Source organism: Musca autumnalis, unplaced genomic scaffold (genome assembly GCF_047663935.1).
Source record: "Musca autumnalis isolate F117 unplaced genomic scaffold, ASM4766393v1 scaffold_4, whole genome shotgun sequence".
NCBI lineage: Eukaryota > Metazoa > Arthropoda > Insecta > Diptera > Muscidae > Musca > Musca autumnalis.
The window spans coordinates 222,666,433-222,684,225 of record NW_027411977.1 but is presented as its reverse complement, the minus strand read 5'-3'; the positions used below and the strand labels follow the sequence as shown (position 1 = coordinate 222,684,225).

The following is a 17,793-nucleotide window of genomic DNA, read 5'->3' as shown; positions in this document are numbered from 1 at the left end:
CTTCCTGCAAGAAAGGGTGCTTCTATAGACCCTTCCTTTAAAAAAGGGTGCTTCCATAGTTCCTTCCTTTAAGAAAGGGTGCTTCTTTAGACACTTCCTTTAAGAAAGGGTGCTTCTATAGACCCTTCCTTTAAGAGAGGGTGTTTCTATAGACCCTTCCTTTAAGAAAGGGTGATTCTATAGACCCTTCCTTTCAGAAAGGGTGATTCTATAGACCCTTCCTTTAAGAAAGGGTGCTCCTACAGACCCTTCCTTTCAGAAATGGTGCTTCTATAGACTCTTCCTTTCAAAAAGGGTGCTTCTATAGACCCTTCCTTCAAGAAAGGGTTATTCTATAGACCCTTCCTTTCAGAAAGGGTGATTCTATAGACCCTTCCTTTCAGAAAGGGTGCTTCTATAGACCCTTCCTTTCAGAAAGGGTGATTCTATAGACCCTTCCTTTAAGAAAGGGTGATTCTATAGACCCTTCCTTTAAGAAAGGGTGCTCCTACAGACCCTTCCTTTCAGAAAGGGTGCTTCTATAGACCCTTCCTTTCAGAAAGGGTGCTTCTATAGACCCTTCCTTTAAAAAAGGGTGCTTCTATAGACCCTTCCTTTAAGAAAGGGTGCTTCTATAGACCCTTCCTTTCAGAAAGGGTGCTCCTATAGACACTTCCTGAAAAAAGTGTGCTTCTATAGACACTTCCTGCAAGAAAGGGTGCTTCTATAGACCCTTCCTTTAAGAAAGGGTGCTTCTACAGACACTTCCTTAAAGAATTGGTGCTTCTATAGACCCTTCCTGAAAGAAAGGGTGCTTCTATAGACCCTTCCTGAAAGAAAGGGTGCTTCTATAGACCCTTCCTGAAAGAAAGGGTGCTTCTATAGACCCTTCCTGAAAGAAAGGGTGCTTCTATAGACCCTTCCTGAAAGAAAGGGTGCTTCTATAGACCCTTCCTGAAAGAAAGGGTGCTTCTACAGACACTTCCTTAAAGAATTGGTGCTTCTATAGACCCTTCCTGAAAGAAAGGGTGCTTCTACAGACACTTCCTTAAAGAATGGTGCTTCTATAGACCCTTCCTGAAAGAAAGGGTGCTTCTATAGACCCTTCCTAAAATAAAGGGTGCTTCTACAGATACCTCCTGAAAGAAAGGGTGCTTCTATAGACCCTTTCTGAAAGAATGGGTGCTTCTATAGACACTTCCTGAAAGACAGGGTGCTTCTATAGACCCTTCCTGAAAGAAGGGATGTTTCTATAGACCCTGCCTGAAAGAAAGGGTGCTTCTATAGACCCTTCCTGAAATAAAGGGTGCTTCTATGGTCCCTTTCTGAAAGAAAGGGTGCTTCTTTATACCCTTCCTGAAAGAAAGGGTGCTTCTATATACCCTTCCTAAAAGAAAGGGTGGTTCTATAGACCCTTCCTTTCAGAAAGGGTGCTTCTATAGACCCTTCCTTTCAGAAAGGGTGCTTCTATAGACCCTTCCTTTCAGAAAGTGTGCTTCTGTAGACCCTTCCTTTCAGAAAGGGTGCTTCTATAGACCCTTCCTTTCAGAAAGGGTGCTTCTATAGACCCTTTCTTTCAGAAAGGATGCTTCTATAGACCCTTCCTTTCAGAAAGGGTGCTTCTATAGACCCTTCCTTTCAGAAAGGGTGCTTCTATAGACCCTTCCTTTCAGAAAGGGTGCTTCTATAGACCCTTCCTTTCAGAAAGGGTGCTTCTATAGACCCTTCCTTTCAGAAAGGGTGCTTCTATAGACCCTTCCTTTCAGAAAGGGTGCTTCTATAGACCCTTCCTTTCAGAAAGGGTGCTTCTATAGACCCTTCCTTTCAGAAAGGGTGCTTCTATAGACCCTTTCTTTCAGAAAGGGTGCTTCTATAGTCCCTTCCTTTCAGAAAGGGTGCTTCTATAGACCCTTCCTTTAAGAAAGGGTGCTTCTATAGACCCTTCCTTTCAGAAAGGGTGCTTCTATAGACCCTTCCTTTCAGAAAGGGTGCTTCTATAGACCCTTCCTTTCAGAAAGGGTGCTTCTATAGACCCTTCCTTTCAGAAAGGGTGCTTCTATAGTCCCTTCCTTTCAGAAAGGGTGCTTCTATAGACCCTTCCTTTAAGAAAGGGTGCTTCTATAGACCCTTCCTTTCAGAAAGGGTGCTTCTATAGACCCTTCCTTTCAGAAAGGGTGATTCTTTAGACCCTTCCTTTAAGAAAGGGTGCTTCTATAGACCCTTCCTTTCAGAAAGGTTGCTTCTATAGACCCTTCCTTTCAGAAAGGGTGCTTCTATAGTCCCTTCCTGAAAGAAAGGGTGCTTCTATAGTCCCTTCCTGAAAGAAAGGGTGCTTCTATAGTCCCTTCCTTTCAGAAAGAGTGCTTCTATAGTCCCTTCCTTTCAGAAAGGGTGCTTCTATAGACCCTTCCTTTCAGAAAGGGTGCTTCTATAGACCCTTCCTTTCAGAAAGGGTGCTTCTATAGACCCTTCCTTTCAGAAAGGGTGCTTCTATAGACCCTTCCTTTCAGAAAGGGTGCTTCTATAGACCCTTCCTTTCAGAAAGGGTGCTTCTATAGACCCTTCATTTCAGAAAGGGTGCTTCTATAGACCCTTCCTTTCAGAAAGGGTGCTTCTATAGACCCTTCCTTTCAGAAAGGGTGCTTCTATAGACCCTTCCTTTCAGAAAGGGTGCTTCTATAGACCCTTCCTTTCAGAAAGGGTGCTTCTATAGACCCTTCCTTTCAGAAAGGGTGCTTCTATAGACCCTTCCTTTCAGAAAGGGTGCTTCTATAGACCCTTCCTTTCAGAAAGGGTGCTTCTATAGACCCTTCCTTTCAGAAAGGGTGCTTCTATAGACACTTCCTTTCAGAAAGGGTGCTTCTATAGACCCTTCCTTTCAGAAAGGGTGCTTCTATAGACCCTTCCTTTCAGAAAGGGTGCTTCTATAGACACTTCCTTTCAGAAAGGGTGCTTCTATAGACCCTTCCTTTCAGAAAGGGTGCTTCTATAGACCCTTCCTTTCAGAAAGGGTGCTTCTATAGACCCTTCCTTTCAGAAAGGGTGCTTCTATAGACCCTTCCTTTCAGAAAGGGTGCTTCTATAGACCATTCCTTTCAGAAAGGGTGCTTCTATAGACCATTCCTTTCAGAAAGGGTGCTTCTATAGACCCTTCCTTTCAGAAAGGGTGCTTCTATAGACCCTTCCTTTCAGAAAGGGTGCTTCTATAGACCCTTCCTTTCAGAAAGGGTGATTCTTTAGACCCTTCCTTTAAGAAAGGGTGCTTCTATAGACCCTTCCTTTCAGAAAGGTTGCTTCTATAGACACTTCCTTTCAGAAAGGGTGCTTCTATAGACCCTTCCTTTCAGAAAGGGTGATTCTTTAGACCCTTCCTTTAAGAAAGGGTGCTTCTATAGACCCTTCCTTTCAGAAAGGTTGCTTCTATAGACCCTTCCTTTCAGAAAGGGTGCTTCTATAGTCCCTTCCTTTCAGAAAGGGTGCTTCTATAGTCCCTTCCTGAAAGAAAGGGTGCTTCTATAGTCCCTTCCTGAAAGAAAGGGTGCTTCTATAGTCCCTTCCTGAAAGAAAGGGTGCTTCTATAGTCCCTTCCTGAAAGAAAGGGTGCTTCTATAGTCCCTTCCTGAAAGAAAGGGTGCTTCTATAGTCCCTTCCTGAAAGAAAGGGTGCTTCTATAGTCCCTTCCTAAAAAAAAGGGTGCTTCTATAGTCCCTTCCTTAAAGGAAAGGGTGCTTCTATAGTCCCTTCCTGAAAGAAAGGGTGCTTCTATAGTCCCTTCCTGAAAGAAAGGGTGCTTCTATAGTCCCTTCCTAAAAGAAAGGGTGCTTCTATAGTCCCTTCCTGAAAGAAAGGGTGCTTCTATAGTCCCTTCCTGAAAGAAAGGGTGCTTCTATAGTCCCTTCCTGAAAGAAAGGGTGCTTCTATAGTCCCTTCCTGAAAGAAAGGGTGCTTCTATAGTCCCTTCCTTTCAGAAAGGGTGCTTCTATAGTCCCTTCCTGAAAGAAAGGGTGCTTCTATAGTCCCTTCCTGAAAGAAAGGGTGCTTCTATAGTCCCTTCCTGAAAGAAAGGGTGCTTCTATAGTCCCTTCCTGAAAGAAAGGGTGCTTCTATAGTCCCTTCATGAAAGAAAGGGTGCTTCTATAGTCCCTTCCTGAAAGAAAGGGTGCTTCTATAGTCCCTTCCTAAAAAAAAGGGTGCTTCTATAGTCCCTTCCTTAAAGGAAAGGGTGCTTCTATAGTCCCTTCCTGAAAGAAAGGGTGCTTCTATAGTCCCTTCCTGAAAGAAAGGGTGCTTCTATAGTCCCTTCCTGAAAGAAAGGGTGCTTCTATAGTCCCTTCCTGAAAGAAAGGGTGCTTCTATAGTCCCTTCCTGAAAGAAAGGGTGCTTCTATAGTCCCTTCCTGAAAGAAAGGGTGCTTCTATAGTCCCTTCCTGAAAGAAAGGGTGCTTCTATAGTCCCTTCCTGAAAGAAAGGGTGCTTCTATAGTCCCTTCCTGAAAGAAAGGGTGCTTCTATAGTCCCTTCCTGAAAGAAAGGGTGCTTCTATAGTCCCTTCCTGATAGAAAGGGTGCTTCTATAGTCCCTTCCTTTCAGAAAGGGTGCTTCTATAGACCCTTCCTTTCAGAAAGGGTGCTTCTATAGACCCTTCCTTTCAGAAAGGGTGCTTCTATAGACCCTTCCTTTCAGAAAGGGTGCTTCTATAGACCCTTCCTTTCAGAAAGGGTGCTTCTATAGACCCTTCCTTTCAGAAAGGGTGCTTCTATAGACCCTTCCTTTCAGAAAGGGTGCTTCTATAGACCCTTCCTTTCAGAAAGGGTGCTTCTATAGACCCTTCCTTTCAGAAAGGGTGCTTCTATAGACCCTTCCTTTCAGAAAGGGTGCTTCTATAGACCCTTCCTTTCAGAAAGGGTGATTCTTTAGACCCTTCCTTTAAGAAAGGGTGCTTCTATAGACCCTTCCTTTCAGAAAGGTTGCTTCTATAGACCCTTCCTTTCAGAAAGGGTGCTTCTATAGTCCCTTCCTGAAAGAAAGGGTGCTTCTATAGTCCCTTCCTGAAAGAAAGGGTGCTTCTATAGTCCCTTCCTGAAAGAAAGGGTGCTTCTATAGTCCCTTCCTGAAAGAAAGGGTGCTTCTATAGTCCCTTCCTTTCAGAAAGAGTGCTTCTATAGTCCCTTCCTTTCAGAAAGGGTGCTTCTATAGACCCTTCCTTTCAGAAAGGGTGCTTCTATAGACCCTTCCTTTCAGAAAGGGTGCTTCTATAGACCCTTCCTTTCAGAAAGGGTGCTTCTATAGACCCTTCCTTTCAGAAAGGGTGCTTCTATAGACCCTTCATTTCAGAAAGGGTGCTTCTATAGACCCTTCCTTTCAGAAAGGGTGCTTCTATAGACCCTTCCTTTCAGAAAGGGTGCTTCTATAGACCCTTCCTTTCAGAAAGGGTGCTTCTATAGACCCTTCCTTTCAGAAAGGGTGCTTCTATAGACCCTTCCTTTCAGAAAGGGTGCTTCTATAGACCCTTCCTTTCAGAAAGGGTGCTTCTATAGACCCTTCCTTTCAGAAAGGGTGGTTCTATAGACCCTTCCTTTCAGAAAGGGTGCTTCTATAGACCCTTCCTTTCAGAAAGGGTGCTTCTATAGACCCTTCCTTTCAGAAAGGGTGCTTCTATAGACCCTTCCTTTCAGAAAGGGTGCTTCTATAGACCCTTCCTTTCAGAAAGGGTGCTTCTATAGACCCTTCCTTTCAGAAAGGGTGCTTCTATAGACCCTTCCTTTCAGAAAGGGTGCTTCTATAGACCCTTCCTTTCAGAAAGGGTGCTTCTATAGACCCTTCCTTTCAGAAAGGGTGCTTCTATAGACCCTTCCTTTCAGAAAGGGTGCTTCTATAGACCCTTCCTTTCAGAAAGGGTGCTTCTATAGACCCTTCCTTTCAGAAAGGGTGCTTCTATAGACCCTTCCTTTCAGAAAGGGTGCTTCTATAGACCCTTCCTTTCAGAAAGGGTGCTTCTATAGACCCTTCCTTTCAGAAAGGGTGCTTCTATAGACCCTTCCTTTCAGAAAGGGTGCTTCTATAGACCCTTCCTTTCAGAAAGGGTGCTTCTATAGACCCTTCCTTTCAGAAAGGGTGCTTCTATAGACCCTTCCTTTCAGAAAGGGTGCTTCTATAGACCCTTCCTTTCAGAAAGGGTGCTTCTATAGACCCTTCCTTTCAGAAAGGGTGCTTCTATAGACCCTTCCTTTCAGAAAGGGTGCTTCTATAGACCCTTCCTTTCAGAAAGGGTGCTTCTATAGACCCTTCCTTTCAGAAAGGGTGCTTCTATAGACCCTTCCTTTCAGAAAGGGTGCTTCTATAGACCCTTCCTTTCAGAAAGGGTGCTTCTATAGACCCTTCCTTTCAGAAAGGGTGCTTCTATAGACCATTCCTTTCAGAAAGGGTGCTTCTATAGACCATTCCTTTCAGAAAGGGTGCTTCTATAGACCCTTCCTTTCAGAAAGGGTGCTTCTATAGACCCTTCCTTTCAGAAAGGGTGCTTCTATAGACCCTTCCTTTCAGAAAGGGTGATTCTTTAGACCCTTCCTTTAAGAAAGGGTGCTTCTATAGACCCTTCCTTTCAGAAAGGTTGCTTCTATAGACCCTTCCTTTCAGAAAGGGTGCTTCTATAGTTCCTTCCTTTCAGAAAGGGTGCTTCTATAGTCCCTTCCTGAAAGAAAGGGTGCTTCTATAGTCCCTTCCTGAAAGAAAGGGTGCTTCTATAGTCCCTTCCTGAAAGAAAGGGTGCTTCTATAGTCCCTTCCTGAAAGAAAGGGTGCTTCTATAGTCCCTTCCTGAAAGAAAGGGTGCTTCTATAGTCCCTTCCTGAAAGAAAGGGTGCTTCTATAGTCCCTTCCTGAAAGAAAGGGTGCTTCTATAGTCCCTTCCTGAAAGAAAGGGTGCTTCTATAGTCCCTTCCTGAAAGAAAGGGTGCTTCTATAGTCCCTTCCTGAAAGAAAGGGTGCTTCTATAGTCCCTTCCTAAAAAAAAGGGTGCTTCTATAGTCCCTTCCTAAAAAAAAGGGTGCTTCTATAGTCCCTTCCTTAAAGGAAAGGGTGCTTCTATAGTCCCTTCCTGAAAGAAAGGGTGCTTCTATAGTCCCTTCCTGAAAGAAAGGGTGCTTCTATAGTCCCTTCCTGAAAGAAAGGGTGCTTCTATAGTCCCTTCCTGAAAGAAAGGGTGCTTCTATAGTCCCTTCCTGAAAGAAAGGGTGCTTCTATAGTCCCTTCCTGAAAGAAAGGGTGCTTCTATAGTCCCTTCCTGAAAGAAAGGGTGCTTCTATAGTCCCTTCCTGAAAGAAAGGGTGCTTCTATAGTCCCTTCCTGAAAGAAAGGGTGCTTCTATAGTCCCTTTCCTGATAGAAAGGGTGCTTCTATAGTCCCTTCCTGAAAGAAAGGGTGCTTCTATAGTCCCTTCCTGAAAGAAAGGGTGCTTCTATAGTCCCTTCCTTTCAGAAAGGGTGCTTCTATAGACCCTTCCTTCCAGAAAGGGTGCTTCTATAGTCCCTTCCTTTCAGAAAAGGTGCTTCTATAGTCCCTTCCTTTCAGAAAAGGTGCTTCTATAGACCCTTTTTAGTTCTTAAGCCCACAAATAATATCTCAGTTAATTTTTTCCTAATTTATTTTTTATCATCTTGAGGCAGAGATATATCACAACTTCCTGCTGATGATACGGAAGAATTTGGGCGTGATGAGTTCAGTGAATTTGCACTGGAATAGTTTGAACTGTCGGAGGAAACCCAGGCATTGATGGGTGGTTGATGTTTGCGGCGTTGTCTTTGACGGGCCACTGATAACACGGATCCCATGACTGGCGAACCCGAGGATAGGGAACTGGAGCGGGAAGATAAGCTAACTGAAATTATATATTTTATTAAAATCTCCTCACTCAATGTGACCTTTGAATAACCTACCTGAATTTGGTCTGGTTACAGAAGTTGGTGAAGAAACCGTATTAGCCACTGCCACCGGAGCTGTGGCTGGCCTTGAAGTATTTGCCGAGGTCATGGGCAAAGAAATCGAAGCACTTGACAACGACGATACATCATCGGTATCTATGGAACTCAGTTGTTGCCCTCCACCATCTGCATTGATTGGCCTACCATCCAATATCTCCAGACTGGTTATGTTACGCTGCAAGGTCTGCCTATACAGAGGCAGATGACAGACCGGATTTCCTCTCAAGTCCAGTTCCAATATACTTGCATTCATTCCCAAAAATGTCAGGATACCCAGTTCACTAATGCGATTATTTCGGACACTTAAATGCTGTAGCAATGGCAAATCGGTAAGGGTTCCCGGACGTTGAATCATATTATCATCTGCCACCAGGACACGTAAGCCGGGAAAGCCACTGGTGCCATCAAAGCTATTTAAGCCACAATTGCTGACATTTAAGTGGGTCAGTTGGATTAGACCATAACCCAGGTCTCGTAAAGTGCACAAAACCGAACCGCTGAGGTCCAAGTGCTGCAGGCGTGGCAGAAACATGGCCAAGTGTGACAAGCTCAGGGTATAGGATATGACACGCAATCTAACCGTTTCCACATTGTGCAGATCCGTGCGATTTGTGACACGTCGCTGGAAGGAAACAAAATATGTTTTAGAGGTTTCCAGGTGTAGGTCCCCTTACTGGGACTTACCAGTAATTCATCCAGCGTGGGCTCTGGTGCCTGGGCTGGTGGCAATACCACCGGCAACATATGAACATAGGCTGGCATATAATTATCCTCTTCATTTTCAATAATATCCGGATCGAACTGCAAGGCTGGCAAATTCCTTAGCAGATTTTGGTTGTTCTGTTGCTGGACAGCCAAATCAATTCGTTGCGGAAACCTGGGCTCTGGAGTTGGCAAACGTATCTGGGCTGCTGCCACTGGTGCTATGGGCAAAGGTAACTGCAGCTGCTGTTGCTGTTGTTGGGCATTTGGTCCTTGATTGGGTAGAAACTCTTGATTCAAAGAAATATCTGGTGAAGATTCACTTAAATCCTGAGGAGCCTCCAAATGGGGCATTTTTCACAAATCTGGAGATTTCTTTACTTCGTTTTGAAATGTTATTACGTATTTTTTGTAAATAAACAGTTATCGATAAAACCAAAACGAAGCGTTACCATGGTAACGATAAAGGGTGGATGTCTTTGGTAGACCGCAGTAATCGGCACCCTGTTGCTATTTCCAACACTAAACAACAAAACAAACAACAATCCTACGACATCGGGTTCTTTCGTACCAGATTGACCCGAAACCATGGTGTTTCGGCCAGCGGCTACCAACTCAGCATAAGACTATGCTTCTACGTAGCGTTATATGCTGCTACAACAACAACACCCGCATGTAGATGGATTTCCATAGGAAATCGGCAATTCAGCCATATTCTCTCCTTCACAAAAATCCACATTTATTAAAAAAATCTTAATAAAATATTTTTTTTAAAAAATCAAGTTTATTAAACAAATATTTTTAAAAAATCTTAAAAAATATTTTTTGAAAATATGTATTAAAAAAACTACTTTTTGAATCCACGTTTGTTGGAAAATATTAAAAACATATATTTTTAAGAAATCCAAGTTCATTAAACAATTATTTAAAACTCCACATATTTTTAAAAATCCACGTTTATTCAAAAATATTTTTAAAAACAATCCACGTTTATTTAAAAATATTTTAAAAAAAAATCCACCTTTATTTAAAAATATTTTTAAAAAAATCCACGTTTATTTATAAATATTTAAAAAAAATCCACGTTTCTTGAAAAGTATTAAAAATCAACTCCACATTTATTGGAAAATATTTAAAAAATAAAAATCCATGTTTATTGAATAAAAATCCGCTTTTATTGAAAAAATATTTAAAATAATACTCGTTTATTGAAAAATAAAAAAAAAAAATTAAAAAATCCAAGTTTATTGAAAAATATTAAAAAATCCAAAAAATTAAAAAATCCAAGTTTACTGATAAATATTTAAAAAAAATTAAAAATCCACGTTTATTGAAAAATATTTTCAAAAAATACACGTTTATTGAAAAATATTGAAAAAAAAAAACATAAAAAATCCTCGTTTATTGAAAAATATTAAAAAAAAACATAAAAATCCACGTTTATTGAAAAATGTTTAAAATAAATTAAACAAATAAAGAATATTTTTTAAAAATATTTTCAATACTAACAAATATTTAAAAAAAAAAAACAACGTTTATTGAAAAATATTTTTAAAAAACCAAAATTTTTGAAGAAATATTTAAAAAAATAGTTTTAAAAATCTACGTTTTTTGAAAAATATCTTTAAAAACCAACTTTTTTGAAGAAATATTAAAAAAAAAACAATTTACTATTATTTCACTTTTATTAAAAAATATGTCTAAAACAGTTTTAAAAAATCCAATTTTATTGTAAAAAACTTTCTTTTTTAAATCCGCTTTTATTGAAAAATATTTCAAAAATAGTTTTAAAATGTCCACTTTTATTGAAAAAAATTACATTTTTTTAAATCCACCTTTATTGAAAAAATTAAAATTTTTTTATATCCACGTTTATTGAAAAAAATTTTAAAAATAATTTAAAAATATCCACGTTTATTAAAAAATATCTATAAAACCAACATTTTTGAAGAAATATTAAAAAAAATAGTCTTAAAAAATATCTTTAAAACCCCAAATTTTTTGATGAAAAAAATAGTTTTAATAAATCTACGTTATTTGAAAAGTATCTTTAAAAAACCAACTATTTTGAAGAAATATTTAAAAAAAAATAGTGTTGCAAATTCACTTTTATTGAAAAATATTAAAAAAAAATGTTTTAAAAAATCCAACTTTATTGAAAATAATTTAATTTTTTTTAAATCCACGTTTATCGAAAAATATTTTAAAAGATAGTTTTAAAATTTCCACTTTTATTGAAAAAAATTCAATTTTTTATTAACGTTTATTGACAAAAACATAAAATAAATCCACGTTTACTGAAAAGAAAAATTAAATTTTTTTAATCCACATTTATTAAAAAAATAAAAATTTTTTAAATCAACATTTATTGAAAAATATTTAAAAAATAGTTGTAAAAAATTCACGATTATTGAAAATATTCAAATAATAGTTGTAAATAAATCCACGTTTATTGAAAAACATTTAAAAAGTAGGTTTAAAAAATTCACGCTTATTGAAAAAATTTAAGAAATAATTTTTAAAATACATGTATTAAAAAATATTTTTAAAAGATCAACTTTTTTTATTAAAAAATCCACGTTTATTAAAAAAAAATTTAAAAAATTATTTTTAAAAACACTCTTTTATTGAAAAATATTAAAAAGGTGTTTTGTTTCATCAAAAATAGTTATAAAATAGTTTTAAAAAATCCAAGTATATTGAACAAATACTTAAAAAAGTATTTTCGATTGCTTGAGTGGAGTATTCCCCCATTGGCTCAACTTCATTTATTACCCTCTATTACAGAGAGTAATGTTTTTCAAAACGAACTGACAGTGTTGCAAATTTTTACTGATCGCTACCAATATCATGATTTCATCCCGGCGAAGGGAATTATCAATTGGCTTCTCAGTTTTTGAAATGATGCCTTTTTAGCGAAAAACCGAACTCTTTAAGTGTCTAGTATTCCCAAATGAATGAGAATCACACTCACTTTCGATCAGTAAAATTTTGCAACACTGTCAGTTCGTTTTGAAAAACATTACTCTCTGTAATAGAGGGTAATAAATGAAGTTGAGCCAATGGAGGAATGGAAATCAGAGCGATTAGAGAGATGGCCCTAAACTGAACTTTTCCGAAATTTTGTGTGGAGGTACCCGAAGGAGTGGGCCGATTGAGTCTATATTGAAACATTATCTAAGTTTGGTACACTTTTACGAAGGGTAAAGTATGGACCAAATCGGTTACTCCCTTCAAGAGTTATCGTGTGCACAAATTGTCCGAAAATTTTCAAACTTTTGTGGGGGAGGTACCGGAAGGAGTGGACCGATATAGCCCATCTTCGAAATTAAACTAAGTTTGGGAAAAATATTACGAAAGCCAAAATTTGAACCGAATCGGTTTATCCGTTCGAGAGTTATCGTGCGCTCCAGCCAGGCAGACAGATAGACAGACGGACGGACATTGCTCAATCGACTCCAAATTGTCTAAAACACATTTCGTCCAAGCATACTTGGGGTCTAAAACCATTATTTCGATGAGGAACATTTAGCCCGAATGGGTATATACCCTCGTTAGCATAAATGATGAGGGTATAAAAATGACTGCTTTTTATCAAAAAATCGGGCACAATTTTTTTTAAAAATCTGCCTCGCTTAATGACAAGGTTTTAATGTATTTAATAAGCTCACCAAGCTATATGAACATCGGTCAGTTCGGTTTCCACCTTTCGCGTTTATAGTTTTTCCGTGGTTATCGAGTTTGCAGTAATGCAGCAAGGTAAAGCTGTGTACACATTATGTGTGTTCGTTTACTGAAAATTTGTACAAATTGTTACTGGATGTTGTTCGTTTACTCTACAGTACAATGCAAAATAGCTTAGTCCTTTGCAAGAAGTTACTGGACTTGTACAAATTTGTGCAAATTATTGAGTAAACGAACACACCTATTGCCAGTTTTGAATGACAGATTAGCTCAAACATCGCTTCCTTGACAGTGTGACCATCCATGCTTGTCGGGTACACGTACATTTGGTTAATGGGCAGTCGAAAATCGACAAAAACTCTCATTTCAGAGCACATCGGTATTTTATCTTAAAAAATTTTCAAGGAAGATTTTCATCCATTAACAGGCCAACATATAAATTTTAAGCTGACGTAAATCCAAGATGAGGCAAAAACTATGAAAATACCTCTATTCCAGATATGTGCCTAAATAAAGCTAAACCGTGTCGAAATTGTTTAAAAACATTAAAAAGAATCATAAAATCGAGTTTCGAAAATTGCTTTACTTAAAGTCTTTCGTGAAATTCTGGTCAAAATATAGTTACCGTCTTTTATTTCATGCAATTCGGGATTACGTGAAAAATCGTCATTTTGGACCATAAAATCGTCAAATCGTAATTTTTCAATTTTGGGCCAAAAAATCGTCAAAATGACGATAAATCGTCAAATTCGGCAACACTGCCTCCATACCAACGATCGGTCTATAATTGCGGCCTGGAGTTTGATTACAATTTATAATGGACAGACGGACACACGGACGGATGGACGGACACACATCTCAAAATCGCTTTATCTCGCCGAGATATGAAGACTGGTATACCACATTGGGGGTCTCCGACGAATATTTCGCGGTGTTACATGAATTTTTCCCAAAACAAACTTATAATACCCTTTCCACATAGTGGTGTAGGGTATAATAAAAATCCACTTTCATTGAAAAAATATTTAAAAAGAAAAAAATCCAATTTTATTGAAAAAAATATTTAAAATAATCCATGTTTATTGAAAAATATTTAACAAAAAATTAAATAACAAAAATTAAAAAAAATTCGCGTTTATTGAAAAATATTTTAAAAATTAAAAATTCCACGTTTATTGAAAAATATTTAAAAAAAATTAAAAAAAAATCCATTTTAATTGAAAAATATTTGTACAAAATCCACGTTTATTGAATAAAATACTTCAAACAAATATTTTTAAACAATCCACGTTTATTGAAAAATATCTTTAAAAATCCAAATTTTTTGAAGAAATATTAAAAAAAAGTTTTAAACAATCTAGGTCTTTTGAAGAAATATTTAAAAAAAAAATTAAAAAATTCACTTTTATTGAAAAAATTTATTTTTTTTTAAATCCACGTTTATTGAAAAATATTTAAAAAATAGTTTTAAACAAGTAAAAAGTCGTAAGATCGGCCGGGCCGAACTTGTTATACCCTCCACCACGAGTTGTATGGAAGTAATGTGGAACAATTAGTTTCCTTTCGTTTATGAAGAAGACTAAAACTATGGGTCTAACTTTCAAAGTAGCGAAAATTCGGAGGCACCGCTCTATGGGGGCTATATGAAGGCGTGGAGCTATACATACAAAATTCTGGGGAAAAGTTGTATACCACAAACGAAGACTAAGTAACAAATTTCAGAAATTCCGGGGGAATATTGAGGCCACAACCTTCAAACTACCGGAAATCGGGAGTAATCGTTCTATGGGGGCTATATGAAGGCGTGGACCTATACAGACAAAATTCTGGAGGAAAGTTGTATACCTACGAAGACTACGAGCCAAAATTCAGCCATTTCGGTGAAATAATGAAGCTAAAACCTTCAAAATACCGAAAACGTGAGGTACCGTTCTATGGGGGCTATATAAAGGTGTGGACTTATACAGACAAAATTCTGGGGGAATGTTTTGTAGCCCCAACGAAGACTAAATACCAAATTTCAGCCATTTCGGTGGAATAATGAAGCTATAAACTTGAAAATACAGAAAATCGGGAGGTACCGTTTTATGGGGGCTATATAAAGGCGTGGACCTATACAGACAAAATCTCGGGGGAATGTTTTGTAGCCACAACGAAGACTAAATACCAAATTTCAGCCATTTCGGTGGAATAATGAAGCTATAAACTTGAAAATACCGAAAATCGGGAGGTACCGTTCTATGGGGGCTATATCAAAACGTGGACCGATATAGCCCATTTGCAATACCAAACATCCTAGGAGTAATAGAAACTACTATACCAAATCACAAAGCTCTATCTAAAAAATTGCGAGCTGTATCTTGATTTCAACAGACAGACAGACGGACGGACATGGTCAGATCGACTTAGAATTTTACCCTAATCAAGAATATATATACTTTATAGGGTCTCCGACGAATATTTCGATGTGTTACAAATGGAATGACAAATTTAATTATACCCTCCATAGTATGGTGGAGGGTATAAAAATACACGTTTATTGAAAAATATTTTTAAAATTTCCACTTTTATTGAAACATATTAAATTATTTTTAAATCCACTTTTTTTGAAAAATATTTAAAAAATAGTTTTAAAAAATCCACGTTTATTGAATAATATTTAAAAAATAATTGTAAAAAAATCACGTTTATTGAAAAACATTTAAAATAAATTATACAAATGCACGTTTACTGAAAAATATTTAAAAAAAATAAAAATCCACGTTTTTTGAAATAAATCCACGTTTATTAAATAAATAACTCAAAAAAATTTTAAAAAATCAAGTTTATTGAAAGATATTTAAAAAAAAAAAACAGAATTTTTGAAGAAATATTTTAAAAAATCTATGTTTTTTGAAAAATATTAAAAAAATAGTTTTAAAAATCCACATTTATTGAAAAAATTTAATTTTTTTAAATCCACGTTTGTTGGAAAATATTTAAAAATTAGTTTTAAAATTTCCATTTTTATTAAAAAAAAGTATTTTTTTTTAAATCCACGTTTATTAAAAAAAAATTAATTTTTTTTAAATCCACGTTTATGAAAAAAAATCAATTTTTTTTAATCCATGTTAATTGAAAAATATTTAAAAAATAGTTGTGAAAAATCAACGTTTATTGAAAAATATTTAAAAAATAGTTGTAAAAAAATCCACGTTTATTGAAAAATATTTAAAAAATAGTTGCAAAAAATTCGCGTTTATTGAAAAATATTTTAATTTCCACTTTTATTGAAACAAAAATTATTTTTTTTTTAAATTCACGTTTATTGAAAAATATTAAAATTATTTTAAATCCACGTTTATTATGAAAAATATTTAAAAAATAGTTTAAAAAATTCACGTTTATTAAAAAATTTTTAAAAATAGTTTTAAAAAATCCATGTTTATTGACAAATATTTTAAAAATATTTAAAAAAATAGTTGTAAAAAATTCTCGTTTATTGAAGAATTTTAAAAAAATAGTTGTAAAAAATCCATGTTTATTGAAATATATTTAAAAAATCCATGTTTATTTATAAAACATTTTTTAAAAAATCCATGTTTATTGAAATGTATAAAAGAAATAACAATTCACGTTTATTGGAAAATATTTAAAAAAAATCCACGTTTATTGAAAAACATTTTAAAAAAATAAAAATCCACTTTTATTAAAAAAATATGTTTATTGAAAAATATTTAACAAAAAATTAAAAAATCCGCGTTTATTGAAAAATATTAAAAAAAAATAAAAACCACGTTTATTGCAAAATATTTAAAAAAAAAATTAAAAATCCAGGTTTATTGAAAAATATTTAAAATAAATTAAACAAATCCACTTTTACTGAAAAATATTTAAAAAAAAATAAAAAATCCACATTTATTGAAAAATATTTAAAAAAATTCAAAAAAAAAATATGTTTAAAAATCCACGTTTATTGAAAAATATTTTTAAAAGAAGAAATATTTAAAAAAAAGTTTTAAAAATTCTACGTTTTCTGAAAAATATCTAAAAAAAAACAACTTTTTGAAGAAATATTAAAAAATAGTTTATTGAAAAATATTTAACAAAAAATTAAAAAATCCGCGTTTACTGAAAAATATTTAAAAAAAATTAAAAAATCCACGTTTATTGAAAAGTATTTATAAAAAACTAAAAAACCTCCGTTTATTGAAAAAATACTTTAAAAAATCCACGTTTATTGAAGAATAGTTTAAAATTTCCATTTTTACTAAAAAAATATATTTTTTTCAAATCCACGATTATTGAAAAAAATTAGTTTTTTTTTAATCCACGTTTATGAAAAAAAAATTAATTTTTTTAATCCATGTTTATTAAAAATATTTAAAAAAATAGTTGTAAAAAAATCCACATTTATTGAAAAATATTTAAAAAATATTAAAAAAAATACTTTTAAAAAATCTACGTTTATTGAAAAACCTTTAAAAATAGTTTTAAAAAATCCATGTTTATGAATTTTTTTTTATTAATCCATGTTTATTGAAATGTATAAAAGAAATAACAATTCACGTTTATTGAAAAATATTTAACAAAAAATTAAAAAATCCGGGTTTATTGAAAAATATTAAAAAAAAAAAATTAAAAAACCCACGTTTATTGAAAAATATTTAAAAAAAATTAAAAATCGAGGTTTATTGAACAATATTTAAAATAAATTAAGCAAATCCTCGTTTACTGAAAAATATTAAAAAAAAAAATAAAAAATCCACATTTATTGAAACATATTTAAAAAAATATTTCAAAAAAATATGTTTAAAACATCCAAAAGTTTTAAAAAATCTTCGTTTTCTGAAAAATATCTAAAAAAACAACTTTTTGAAGAAATATTAAAAAAAATAGTTTATTGAAAAATATTTAACAAAAAATTAAAAAATCCACGTTTATTGAAAAGTATTTAAAAAAAAACTAAAAAATCTATTAAAATTTCCATTTTTATTAAATCCATATTGAAAAAAATTAAAAAAAATAAAAATCCACTTTTATTGAAAAAATATTTAAAATTATCTATGTTCATTGAAAAATATTTAACAAAAAATTAAAAAATCCACGTTTATTGAAAAATATTAAAAAAAATTAAAAATCCAGGGTTATTGAAAATATTTGAAATAGATTAAACAAATCTATGTTTACTGAAAAGTATTTAACAAAAATAAATAAAAAATCCACATTTATTGAAATTTTAAAAAATTCAGAAAAAATAGTAATCGTCCGAATCCCATTACCATATAGGACTTAAAATTTTTGTAATTGAACGTAGTTTAATACAAAAAAATTTAAAGAAAATCGAAGGGGTCGAACATCTTTAAAAATTGATTTTAAATATTAAATCGCGAAAATAGCATCCAAGCCCACTGTGCACATTTTTTTGCTATTTTTTATTTAACAGCTGATAGAACAACAAAACATACAAAA

The 17,793-nt window shown here is 34.5% G+C and overlaps 1 protein-coding gene across 1 annotated transcript; it reads right to left on the bottom strand.

Annotated features, from left to right (window-relative positions):
* Positions 1-7,601: 7,601 nt before the first annotated feature.
* On the bottom strand, positions 7,602-9,100 carry LOC141401578 (uncharacterized). The gene is made up of 3 exons (XM_073981890.1): positions 8,641-9,100; positions 7,912-8,578; positions 7,602-7,853 (listed from the first exon to the last, which is right to left on the bottom strand). Exons 1-3 carry the CDS (start codon positions 9,010-9,012, stop codon positions 7,618-7,620), a joined length of 1,275 nt encoding a protein of 424 aa, XP_073837991.1. The 5' UTR covers positions 9,013-9,100; the 3' UTR covers positions 7,602-7,617.
* Between the last annotated feature and the right edge of the window lie 8,693 nt (positions 9,101-17,793).

What these genes read in the sequence shown, in the direction of transcription:
- LOC141401578 (XM_073981890.1), bottom strand. Translation starts at nt 9,012, where the DNA reads ATGCCCCATTTGGAGGCTCCTCAGGATTTAAGTGAATCTTCACCAGAT. An exon ending in CCACGCTGGATGAATTACTG is followed by an intron (nt 8,579 to 8,640) that starts GTAAGTCCCAGT and finishes GTTTCCTTCCAG; the next exon opens with CGACGTGTCACAAATCGCAC. An exon ending in TGTAACCAGACCAAATTCAG is followed by an intron (nt 7,854 to 7,911) that starts GTAGGTTATTCA and finishes ATATAATTTCAG; the next exon opens with TTAGCTTATCTTCCCGCTCC.